The sequence below is a fragment of the Nuphar pumila genome, chromosome 15 (genome assembly GCF_984573655.1).
Source record: "Nuphar pumila chromosome 15, dmNupPumi1.hap1.1, whole genome shotgun sequence".
Taxonomy (NCBI): Eukaryota; Viridiplantae; Streptophyta; class Magnoliopsida; order Nymphaeales; family Nymphaeaceae; genus Nuphar; species Nuphar pumila.
The window spans coordinates 81,315,075-81,327,241 of NC_143263.1; the positions used below are offsets into that span (position 1 = coordinate 81,315,075).

The window sequence follows — 12,167 nt, forward strand, 5'->3', positions numbered from 1 at the left end:
TAAGTATGTCTTACATAAATTGCTTGCAAGCAAATTAAACGGCTCCATTAATTTCCTTTCCCCTTTATTTTAAGTGGGATGAGGAGCACTTTCCATTGTAAAAGGTGAACTGGATTGGCTCACAATTCTGACCATAATTCACTCAAATCTCTTGGAGCATGTTTGTTTCAAGTGTGGTTGCATGAAAGTTCACGTGAAAAATCTCCAGGCTGAGGGAGTGCAACAGCATTTTCATACAAAAGTGAGCCATTTTCCCACAAAACACAGTGAAACAAACACACCCTTGGCGTGAGTAACCTATAGTTGAGTTCCTGACATAATCTTCATTGGGGAACAAGTGGAACTGCCTTAAATGTGGTGTTCTCAGGAAAGATCAACCATGAGGGTCAAGGCCCGTTTGTCTCATTGGGAAAGGCAGAGTCTGTGGGAAAAGGACCAATTTCCCGCAGGACGTGCAACAAATACACCCCATAGAAAGATGGCCAGCTCACGTTATGCCGTGGTGGGCCACAAATTTTCCCACAGAGACCATCGTTTCTTGTGAAAACCCGAGCATGGTCTCGACAGCATGCCCTTTCCCACCAAAGGGTTTTCCCTCAGGCCCCATTGAGACAAACAGGCTTTAAGAAAAATGCACACAATGAAAAAGAAAACAATTTTGTCCTGTTTTGTATCACTGGTTCATGTCGAGGAATGCTGGAAACTTGATATAATTAATATGTATTTCCTAAATTTCTTGGAATCTTTCAACATTTTACTATTTCATGCAAAGAGGTTGCTGCAGCATGTTTACAATCCAATATGCAATTTATTCAATTCACCTTATCATAAGACCACCAAGAAAACATAAACATGTTAGGAATCATGATGAAACAATTTCACAACTTTGCGACTGTTGCATATGGGAAGGAGAATGAGAAACGATGTAAAAAGTAGATAACACCTGTGTTTTTATTTAAATTCAAATTTTAAAGTTCTTTTTTTAGGCAAAAGTACTATAGGTTTTACAATTAGAAAAATAAATTTTAAAAGAAAATACAAGTTTTCTAACATAAATAGCTTACCTCCAACATAAATGTTTTTTTTTTTATTTAATGTCATGTAAGACAAACCACCTAGAAACCAAACAATCAAAAGACCAAGAAAATCTACATTCTCCAAGGCACGTTTAAATGCAATCGCCACCCTAGACACTCTTGGTCTCTAAGCTAGCCACTGAGGGCCAACAGTTCAATCAGCACAAAACAACCACCAATATGAAGATTAAACCATGGTTCAATATGACCCACAAATCAAGCCATACGAATGGACCAATACGAGTTTGTATGTTTCTCCTCATTCATATATATCATCGGTTGGATTTGAGGTCTGATTGGGTGAGGTCATCCAGGCCTGACTTGTTTTGAGCCTAAGCCTGGTCCATTCTGTGTTGCATTTTAAGGTCCATTACACACTGGCCGATGTCCGCCACTACTAAGATACTTCACAACCCAAATGTGAAGATCATCATGAGCCATCAAATTGTATGCACACAAAATAGGAATCAACTTTTCAGTATTATCATAATGCATTGGTTATTAGTAATTCAAACATTTCTCAAGTGATGAATATGCAAACATCCGATTCCTTCAACTCTAAACAAATTACAATAAGGAAAAACTGTGCCTCAGTCTCAGGAACCAAAATTTGTCACCCTCTGCTCCAACCCCCATATTTGCAAAAGCCTAAATGAAGCTAAACAGAAAACCAAATAAAAAGATTCTATTTGGAAACTATGAACTTGCACACAGTTAATCCTAGTTTATGCAAAAAAAGGACTGCCTCAAACTTTAAATCTTCTCTACAGCTAACAACCTATGCCTGCATGACGCATGGCAGCACACAGCCATCTTTAAAATGTACCACTGCCCGCTGCTGCTTTCATGGAATTCATAAGGATTGAGAGGAACCAAACAGAACTGAAAGTTTCTTCCAGTCCCATGAATCTAAATTTGTGGAAGCAACAGCATAAATGGTAACCCCAATAGTAAGGATTAGTATACCAGTCTTTGCACAACCTCCACGGCTTGTGAGCTTTCCCAGTATGGCTTTGCAAAACTTGTCTGCAAGTTGAATGGAAGCTAATCGTTCGGTGTCTGACTCATCACCATTCAAGGCTTGCTCATTCTATCCCCAAATAACTAGTTTAGTTTCTGAGATGAAAAAAGATGATGGAAGAAGGATGTAAAGGGTACACAATTCACTCACCTTGACCCTCAGATTGTTAAGGGTCTGCCTCAGGTTATCGAAGGGGCGGAGTTTGGCAGAATATTCCTTCCATTCTTCAGAGATTTTTCTCAGGACAGCTATGCTAGCATCCATGTGTTCAAAGTGTACCTTCTCCTGTTGGCAGTTTTGAAGAGGTAAATTAATGTTATCTGAGACGTACATCCTAGGGTGCAAAAGATCAAGGAGAAAGCAAATGATGAAAATCACAAACCCATTGCTTGTAACAATCAGAACTCTGAGTTAGACACCAAATGAATATTTCTGCAGCTTCCCGTGATAGTTCTGGGTTGTCTGAAAAAAAAAGCTTCAGAAATAAGCTTAATGCAAACAGTGGCTGGTAGAGATGGAATGATGCTGTCCATTTTTTCTGGAAGAAGTAAGCCAGCTGATACAAGAACATAGAGTAGAAAGCAAATTCCTACAAATTATCCAAAAGAGCAACCGATTATGTAAATGCAAGTGGTTGGGTTAATTGACATCCAACACCCCAAAACATGATTTTTTGGAACTTTACTGTCATCCTTTATTGATGATGACCAATTCTTTTGGCAAATTTCGTTCCCCCATTAGCAAAGGAAGCATGTTTCACCATTGAACTTACTTTTACTAATAGCAGAGAGAGTTATGGGAAATAGTTGATGTGCTACTTGTTTCATGGCTTTACTTCCAGGGGAACCTGCAAGACCCAGCTCCTTCAGGAATGGATATACGGCTTCAAACCTTTCAGTCGCCTGTAGAACATAGGCAATTAGAAGAATTGCTTGAGATTCATTGACCAGGCTACAAAGTCAATGATCATGAAACAAAATGGAAAGATATGCAGAAGCAGCTGACCTTGATTCTAGCTGAAGGAATAGGGAAGGTAGCTTGCATCAACAAATCAAGTGCAAAGGGTGGTACCAAGCGCTCCCCCTTTCTCACAGCACCATTCAGTAAAACAGGCCTTGCTTTAGGGCTTGACAAGATTCTGTAAATGCTTGTGCTTTAGAAATAATCACATCCATAAAGCATTTGGATCTGAAGTTGGAAGTCCTGATACAAACCTTTCTAGCAATTGTAAAACTACATCCCTTGACTGGGGATTGCTTGACTTCCCTGCAGCCATAGGCAATAGAATTTGAACCCACAAGGACATCCCTACAGCAATGTCTCCTTGAGATGCCTAGAAGAAAGAAACTCCACTCAGTCTCAATGTTAATGATACTATGTTCCATGTCTATTCATAAGATACCAAAGTTAGTTCAGCGGTAATCTTCACCTGTGCAATAACCCATATCAAAACAGGAAGTTTCTCTTGTCCGTGATACTTTGGACTAGTTTTCAGTGTTTGCGCTAGGCTGACTAATGCTTCAGGTCGTCGCCTTATCACCACAGCCAGAACAAGAAAAATGGCCACCTGCATTATAGTAGGACGCTTACACAATAGCATCGAAACAAACTCCCAGAAATTTTGTGCCTCTGGCATCAGATGTTCAAGAAACAGAATGGGCTATCATATGCAACACAGAAAGAGCATGATAAAGAATGAAGAAAAATCTAATCCAAAAGAGAAAAAAAGCAGAATTTGAGAACACCAATATCTGCAACAATAATGACAAATAGCAAGACCATATGAACGGTTTAATGTATGTAGGTCCTACAACACCTTCCCAAAATCAGGAAGCAGAAAAAAGAAAAAGAAAACAAAAAAGTATCAGCATATGATTTTCATCTCTTCCAACCAACAGAAACACCTGAGTATGATTGAATCACTATGTTTTGTTAATCATTGTTCCTCAGAAGAAACAAAAGGACCCAGTTATAGCCTAAACATATTTTTAGTGTAATTTTGGGTTTCCAAGCATGTGATTAGACTCAAGGTGTTCAACAAAGCACTTATACTGACGCAAACTCCAGGCTAGCATAACAACATAAAATGCTCAAATACCAACCGCATCTTCCAGCCATAGACACAAGGTGCACATGATTAAATGCTTGCAGAATAACTTTCTCCTGCCTTCTATTGTGAAGTTACCGTGTGTTTCTCCAGAATACAGGAGGAGGTCTGTCCAAATGGCACAATAAAACTTAAGATATTAAGGTAGGTGCACTCTATAATGGATCACAAGAGGAAATTTATCATTCTACTTACCACATAAGCTAGTTCTGTCACAGGATATTGGGTCCCTGAGAAGGATGCCACCACCCAAACACTTGACCAGGTTAAAAAATTACCATGCATGAGTTATCCATAAATGCAAGAGAATCATTGGTATATTAGAAGGCTTTTTGAATTTTGACATTAAAAAACTTAGAACAATTTAGTATTTACCGGTTGTAACACCTTACCTATGTCACACAAACACTCCATTTTTTCCTCCGTACCCGTGTCAACACTTGGACACACCATTTTACCCAGAATTACCGGAAGCGCCTATACAGTAGGGGAAGCACGCTTCCCCAATAGGCGTTTCGGAAGCGCAAAACGTCGTGCTTCCAAAATGCGTGGGGAAGTGTCCCTTTTTTTTGGGAAGCGCACTTCCCATAAATGGGAAGCGCGCTTCCCCCTCGCTTCTCTTTTTTTTTCATTTTTTATTTATTTTTCTTCTTTTTTCACTTCCCCCTCACTTCCGGTTCACTTCCTAGGTCGCTTCCAAGACGGTTCGTGATTTGCTTCTAAGTTGTCCCACGCGTCCCGCTTCCTAAATTTTTGAAAGTGCCTCGCTTCCCGCTCCCGCTTCCTCGACTGGCAACCATGATTTTACCCTCCGTAAATATAAGTTTGTATTCAATTTATAATTTATAATTATATTTTCAGTTTATAACTTTACATTTTCAGTATATAATATATATTTTAGATATAGAATATATATTTAGATTATATTCAGTTTATTTTGAATTTATTTTGTATTTATGTTATATATATATATATATATATATATATATATATAGACGAACCAACTCATCAATACAAGGAGATTCATGAATTTTGATGTATCCTACATGAAGAAGAGCCCTACATATTCTCTATGGAAACATCGGCCATTGCTGATGTCAACATGATAACATCTGCAACTAAAAAAGTAGATCATACATCACATATGAAGTAGGAACTACGTAAATATTCCTATAATAATTCACCTACTTCTCGAAGAGAGGAATATCTTTTAATCTTCTTTTTATTGATCTGTAATTTTTTTTCCTTTTCTAGGCAAGCAGGGGTTAGGGTTCCGTTGTTCTGATCTTATCCTTCAGAAAGTTAGCATTTATATAAGCTGCATCTTTCTTTGAGTAGAGTTGCAATATCTAGATTCAGAATAAGGAATCTAACCACTGTCAAGTTTGGATAGCAAGTAGTCCTCTACCCCAGCAAACCAGGGTCTTCAGGCACCTAGACTAGGACAAGCGACAACAAGCAAGGGGATGCAGAAAGAAATTTCAAGTAACTGTATCAACATTGTCCTTGTGGCAATAAAAGCATGCATCTTAATTATTTTCTGGATGTGACACTGGACCATTGAAATATATTTTATGTAAAAAGGCAGCCATCTGCACTGGATTTCTCTGATTCTCTAAGCTCGATTCAGCTAAATTTTATCTATGGGTATGACACAATTTCTGTGAGAAGTCAAAGAAAGAAACTTATTATTTTATGTAAACACCAATGAATTTCAAAAGTTACAATATGACAGGAGTGCCCAAGAGAATTGGAATGGCAGTTTAAACTATAACGTGCCCATACTTGGACAGAGAGTTAGACAATCATAAAGCTAGTAGGAGTACTATACAAGCCATCATAATACACATTGATGACATAAGAAGCAACAAATTCCAACCGACCTTGCTTCTCAAAAAGAAGAAAAAGAAAAATCCTACATATAAAGAAAAAGATGCAACGTCAACCAAAAGTCAGCAAAACAGAAGCAAGCATGCATATTATGAGCATTCCTACTGTCTCTTTTCAAAAAATAAGCACTCCTACTGTCAGTTACAGTTATCCAAAAAGGGACACAGAATTTCCTCAGGAGAAAGATAATCACCTGTGATTTGGATGATGGTGGCAGCTGCACAGACTTCTTTGAGCCCTTAACAGTTCCTTGATGGGCTACAAGGTCAGCAAGGATACTGTCTAATGCCCACAAAATAAATTCAGCAAAAGCCTCAGCAGGCCTCTGGCCAATCCAGTCAACAGATGTTTTATATACGTCTTCAGAAATGCAACTCACAGGTACCTGAAACAAAAATAATATTGGAAAACCTTTCACTTTGCAAGCCATGTGCCTCAACCGACAGATCTATACCATAATAGGTAATATACTAATAGTGAAAATTTAAGTTAAAATTTTGATTATCAAAAATAAAATTAAACAATAAACACAAACAATGGTGGCATAGACAGATAAAACATCAACATTGAAACTCTAGAGCATGGTAATTAGTAGTGTATATATATATCAGAAAGACCAAAGTGCCTGATCACTGAGCGCAAGCTGATTCTCTGCAGCCAAGCCTGAAGCTCGGCTCCTTCAGTTCATGTACCACCTCTATATGCACCCTATCAATGCTGGAAACCATTGGTAGGGTTACCTTGTGAAACTAATGTTAATACCTTAATGGGATATAAGCGCTCAAATATACACCAGCAGCATTGATGACAAAGCACAAATATAATGATTTAACTGCACAAGGATTTTGACGGGAAACTTTTTCATACCAGAAAGTTGCACTTTTATAACCAAAAGCAAATCATGCAAGGTTGAAGATGGAATATCAGGGCATTGTTTAGAAGAAGTCACAAACACCTAGAAAAGATTCACTCTTTTATGCACTAAAACGTGGTAGGGATCCAATCAACTACAGAACCACTGTCCCTAGTGTGTCTCTGGAGTAGGGAATAAACTCTTGAAGCGCATCTGAAATGCCAAAAGCATGTTTTATGAGCCACCTTAAGATATATATGATATCTTGCATCCAAATTACTGGTATACGAGAAAGGACATTCGAGAAAATTAGTTCAACTTGTATATGCTAACGAGACTTTCAGATTATAAGCCGCAAAAAGAATGCATTTTGATAGTTTCCTCCTTGCCAACTCAATCGTTCATGGGGAAAACTGATACTTTCGAGGTGATGAATAAAGTTATACTGAAAAAAAAATCTTATCTATGAATCAGTAATCAACATTATTAGGAAAATGATCAGCATTGCTATATATAATACGATAACGATTCTCCAATCAAATAGTTCCAAGAGGTTGTTCGGATGCATCCATTTATCCAAAAAACTAGACGAGAGGGGATATTGCTTGGTGGATTACAACCCAATTCCAAACTAAATTCATTTTTTTTGGAAAAGTAGATGCATGAAACCCAAAAAACTTAAGAGGAGGAAATAAGATCCAGGATTATCCCTCCAAACAGAAAAAAACTGTACAACAACAGAAGTATCATTCAAATCACACATAACCATCGCCATCCAAGAAGATCACCGATACCCACATCTAACTCGACTCAAAACGATAACTAACGCACCAATTAGCAACAAAATTAGCTCCAAAAAACTCAAAATTCTACATACATCTGTTTAATGCATCCATCAAAATTAGAAATTTTCAAATTACAAGCAAAGATCGACTCACATCCACGATCTTCGCGACGGGGAATTCCTTGAACATCTTCGTCCACGGGAATTGAGACGCGTTGACTGCAGAGAACGCTCTAGCGTAGTAATCCGCGAACCTCATGAGCTGAATATCCGGTGCATTCTCATACGAACCCTAATTCCCCAAAAATCCCGAAAAAAGTCAATTTTGTGAGCCTAGTCCTTCAGAAACCACCATTCCTCAAAACCCAAACCCACAAAAAACTCACGGATCACCAGCGATCGCTTAGATCGGAACTCACCAAGACGCCGATGAGGAACTCCGAGAGGTCGGCGGCATCGATCTTGGAGGCGGCCTCCACGACGGTGACCTTCGGCTTCTTGGGCTTCTTCTGCTTGGGTTTCTTCTCCTCCACGACGCCATTCGAGTGCGAATTCTCGGCCTCGCTCTCGTCGTCGTCGGAGCTCCCGCCCCTGCCAGAGGCCTTCGCGAGGAGCTCGGCGGCGGCGACAGCGGCGATCGCCGCCTTCTGCTCCTCGAGGGCGCGGCGGCGGCGCTCCTCGGCGTGCTGCTCCACCGATCGGAAGACGTTCTCGCCGGTTCCGTTCGGGCGGAGCGACTCGCAAGGGGCGACGGAATTCTCGTGTTTGGATTTCCGCTGGCGTTTGGGGTACACGACCTCCTGCCATCCGTGATTACTCTGGGTATTCTCGGCAGATTCCATCGAATTCCAAGAACTCTCCTCCATCGCCAGACACACAGAGAGAGAAAGAGAGAGAGAGAGAGAGAGTTTGACCCCAGAAAGGAAGGCAGAGAAAAGGAGAAAGGAGTCTTTACGTTATGGTTCTCTGTCCGGTCTGCATTTTTTTTTGTCAAAAACACCCTACTTTTTACCACGAATTACCAAATTGGTATTGTGTTTTCATTTTTGCTAATTTGTTTTATTGTGGATAATGTTTGAATAAACTACTATTATTTCTGAGACTTTTTTTTTCAAGTGTTTAAAAAAAATGTGATGTAAACGGTTCGGATTCAGTCGGATAACAAACCAGATCCAAATTCGTTTAGTCGGATTCGGTCGTCAAGTCAGATCGATTAATAATAGGATCTGAACTTTGTATTGAGTTTTGTGAGTTCGAGTTTGAATAACATCTGCATTCAACTGAAATCCCAACCTCAGTGCATGTAAAAGCTAGGGGTGTCAAAGGATCGGGTTTGGTTCGGACCCAGGTGAAATCAGACTTAGACCAATTTTTTGGGTATGGTATCGGTTACTGACTCGGGTCTAATATAAGAGAAACCATACCCAGACATGATAAAAACTACATGAACCAGACTCAGACCATACTCGGTAAAATAATATTTTTTATCATTTTTACATTGAAAAAATTGCGGGTCTTAATCGGAACTGGGTCGAGCCCGAGTCTGGTATAAAATTTCACAAAACACTTGGCAAAACAATATTTTGTCAACACAGTGTTTCCATCCCAAACATATGAATTGAGTTTTAGATGATCTCTATCTAACCCTGGATGTAATTAGCTTGGACTTGGCAATACCAATATCCGAACTGAGTCCAATCCGTTTACATTCCTAGTTGAAAACTAGGGAAGTCAATAAGTCGGATTTAGATCTGATATCCGACAACTCCGAATCTGACTAAATTGAATCTTATTAACAATCACATTTTGATTCAATACGCAGATTTGCATCCAAATATCAATTTTCCAAATTACCTGACCTGTGAGCAGTGGTAATATACCTAACCCCATCCCTGTCCTACCCATACCCGATGGGCTTTTTTCTCGAAAATCTGATCCTACGGATGTATTCTGCACGATCGATTCACTAGAAATCGACTCTTGGATCATGTATTTTGGATGAAAAAAATGGTTTTTGGAGCCTCGAAAGTTTTAAAAAATTGTAGACCGTTGATTTTTGAATCTTATAAAAAACATATCCACGGATCTGAGTTAAATGATCAAAGACCCGATCCCTATGAAAACAAGCAAGTAAAACACATCTTTAAGGTTAGAATTTAAAAAAAAAACATCATTTTAAAAAAAAAAAAAAACTCATCTTGGACGGGTCGGGCATGGATGGAGTCGTGTAGATTCCCATTTTCCACCTAACATGTTATATATAAAATACATTTGATTATTAATTGGATTTGGATAAGTGACTTTTGTTCCTATAGTCTTAAAAAAAAAAAAACTATTGTCATAGTTATCACTTCATATCAAATTTACTTAAGACTGAAAAAAATGAAATAATGAAGCTATATGGAAAAATGCAATTCAATGTAAGTCATTTTCCGACTAATGACCTTTGTGGCTTGAAGGTTGTGCTTAGTTTCACACGAAAACGACAATTCAATGATCAATCAGGGCGGCTCAAGAGAAGTTGAGGCCTAGGCATATTTTATGTTTGGCCCATATATATATATATATATATTTATTTATTGGATGCCTATGGCATGAGGCACATGCATGCATCATGTTTCGTTGGAGGCGCATATATATATATATATATATATATATATATATATATATATATATATATATATATATATATATATATATATATATATTCATTTGAGCCCTAGGCGGCGGCCTCAAATATCAAAGAGGCGAGCCGGCCCTATAAATCACCTATCCAGCTAGTAAGCTTTGGGTGCATAAACTCATAACGGTGACGCCATTAGCATCCTTTAAAAAGATTGATATACAACTTCTCCTGGAGGAGTGATAATCTTGAAATGTGATAGCTTACTGTGTGTTTGAATTGCCGTTCACGGTTGTATGTGGGATGCATCGAGTGTAGGAGTGTGCCCATGCAAATGTGTGATGCGCAGATGCAATATTGGTGCATCCTGCACACTAGGGGTGACAATCGGGTTGGTGAGTAGGGTTAACGGGTTGGCGGGTTAGAATACCTCAACACAAACATGACACGTTTATTAAACGGGGCAAATGTGGCAAACACAAACACGACCCATTTATTAAATGGGTAACCCGACACGACACAGTTAACCTGTTTAATAAATGGGTTGAATCGACACGACACGACAACCCGTTTATTAAATGGGTCAACTCGATAACATAGACATGATAACCGACCCGAGTAACCTGAATAACACAATTAAAAACACAAAAAAAATACATATTATATTTTTTTTCCTGCAAATCTAATTATGAAATTGTACTACCAACATTAACATAAAACTTCAACATAAAGTCATAAACATAAAGACAACATCAACATAATTGTCTTACAAGTTACAACCATACTACAAGCTGTCTTACAATCATCAAGATAAACATAAATAATTAAACTTTTCTCAGAAATGTTTCGCTCGCCTAACCAGTTTATTAAACGGGTCAAACGGGTTGGCATACCCCTAACACGAACATGACCAGTTTAATAAACAGGTTAGGCGGGTCGACCCATTTATGACACGAACCCGTTTAAGCCAAACCCTAACCCGGCTAAGAAGCGGGTTGGCGGGTCGGGTCAAATTTTGCCACCCCTACTAGGGTGGCAATCAGGTTGGGTTGACGGATCGGGTCGATGGGTTGGCGAGTCAGCATACCTCAACACGAACTTGACCCATTTATTAAACGGATCGACTGTAGCAAACATGAACCTGACCCATTTATTAAATGGGTAACCCGACACGACACAGTTAACCCATTTAATAAATGGGTCAGATCGGGTAAACGGGTTGTTGGGTTAGTGGGCGAGTTAGCGGGTCGGGTTCGAGTAAACGAGTTGGTGGGCGAGTTGGGTACAAGTAAACGGGTTGGCGGGCGGGTCGGGGTCGGGCAAATGGGTTGGTAGGTCGGGTTCGGGTAAACGGGTTGACCCGCCCGCCTAACCCATTTATTAAACGGGTCAGCCGGGTTGGCATACCCCTAACACGAACCTGACCCGTTTAATAAATGGGTTAGGTGGGTCGACCCGTTTATGACACGAACCCGTTTAAGCCAAACCCAAACCCAGCTAAGAAGCGGGTTGGCAGGTGTTGTCCGATTTTGCCACCCCTAACCCCTACTACAGACGCTGTTTTTGCGTCCGCGGCTGATCCATGCCTTCCATCGGAGCAGTGAAGGACGGTCAGGGAGGAACACACTAAAAAAAATGTTTTTTTGGTACTCGAACAGAGCAGGACAGTACGTCCTGTCCTGTCACATCCCGCGCTGTCCTGTCCACGTGCGTCCGCGATCCGAAGGCACCTTGGATACGGGTGTATTGTAGGGTTATGCATAAAATTGAAAAGTGATATAATGGCACGTTTGGTATTACGGAAAACATGTGC

General features: G+C 39.6%; 1 protein-coding gene across 1 annotated transcript; it reads right to left on the bottom strand.

Moving 5' to 3' along the window:
• Positions 1-1,541: 1,541 nt before the first annotated feature.
• LOC149815757 (uncharacterized) lies at positions 1,542-8,649 on the bottom strand. The gene is made up of 10 exons (XM_089988656.1): positions 8,151-8,649; positions 7,886-8,023; positions 6,288-6,479; positions 3,527-3,664; positions 3,312-3,430; positions 3,103-3,235; positions 2,870-2,999; positions 2,480-2,559; positions 2,248-2,382; positions 1,542-2,166 (listed from the first exon to the last, which is right to left on the bottom strand). Exons 1-10 carry the CDS (start codon positions 8,595-8,597, stop codon positions 1,930-1,932), a joined length of 1,749 nt encoding a protein of 582 aa, XP_089844782.1. The 5' UTR covers positions 8,598-8,649; the 3' UTR covers positions 1,542-1,929.
• Positions 8,650-12,167: the final 3,518 nt, after the last annotated feature.

Excerpts from the sequence above, each read along its gene's own strand:
- LOC149815757 (XM_089988656.1), bottom strand. The coding sequence starts at position 8,597 with ATGGAGGAGAGTTCTTGGAATTCGATGGAATCTGCCGAGAATACCCAG. Across the intron at positions 8,024-8,150 it reads AGTTCCTCATCGGCGTCTTG|GGTTCGTATGAGAATGCACC; the intron begins GTGAGTTCCGAT and ends TTGGGGAATTAG. Across the intron at positions 2,383-2,479 it reads CTGATTGTTACAAGCAATGG|GAGAAGGTACACTTTGAACA; the intron begins GTTTGTGATTTT and ends AACTGCCAACAG.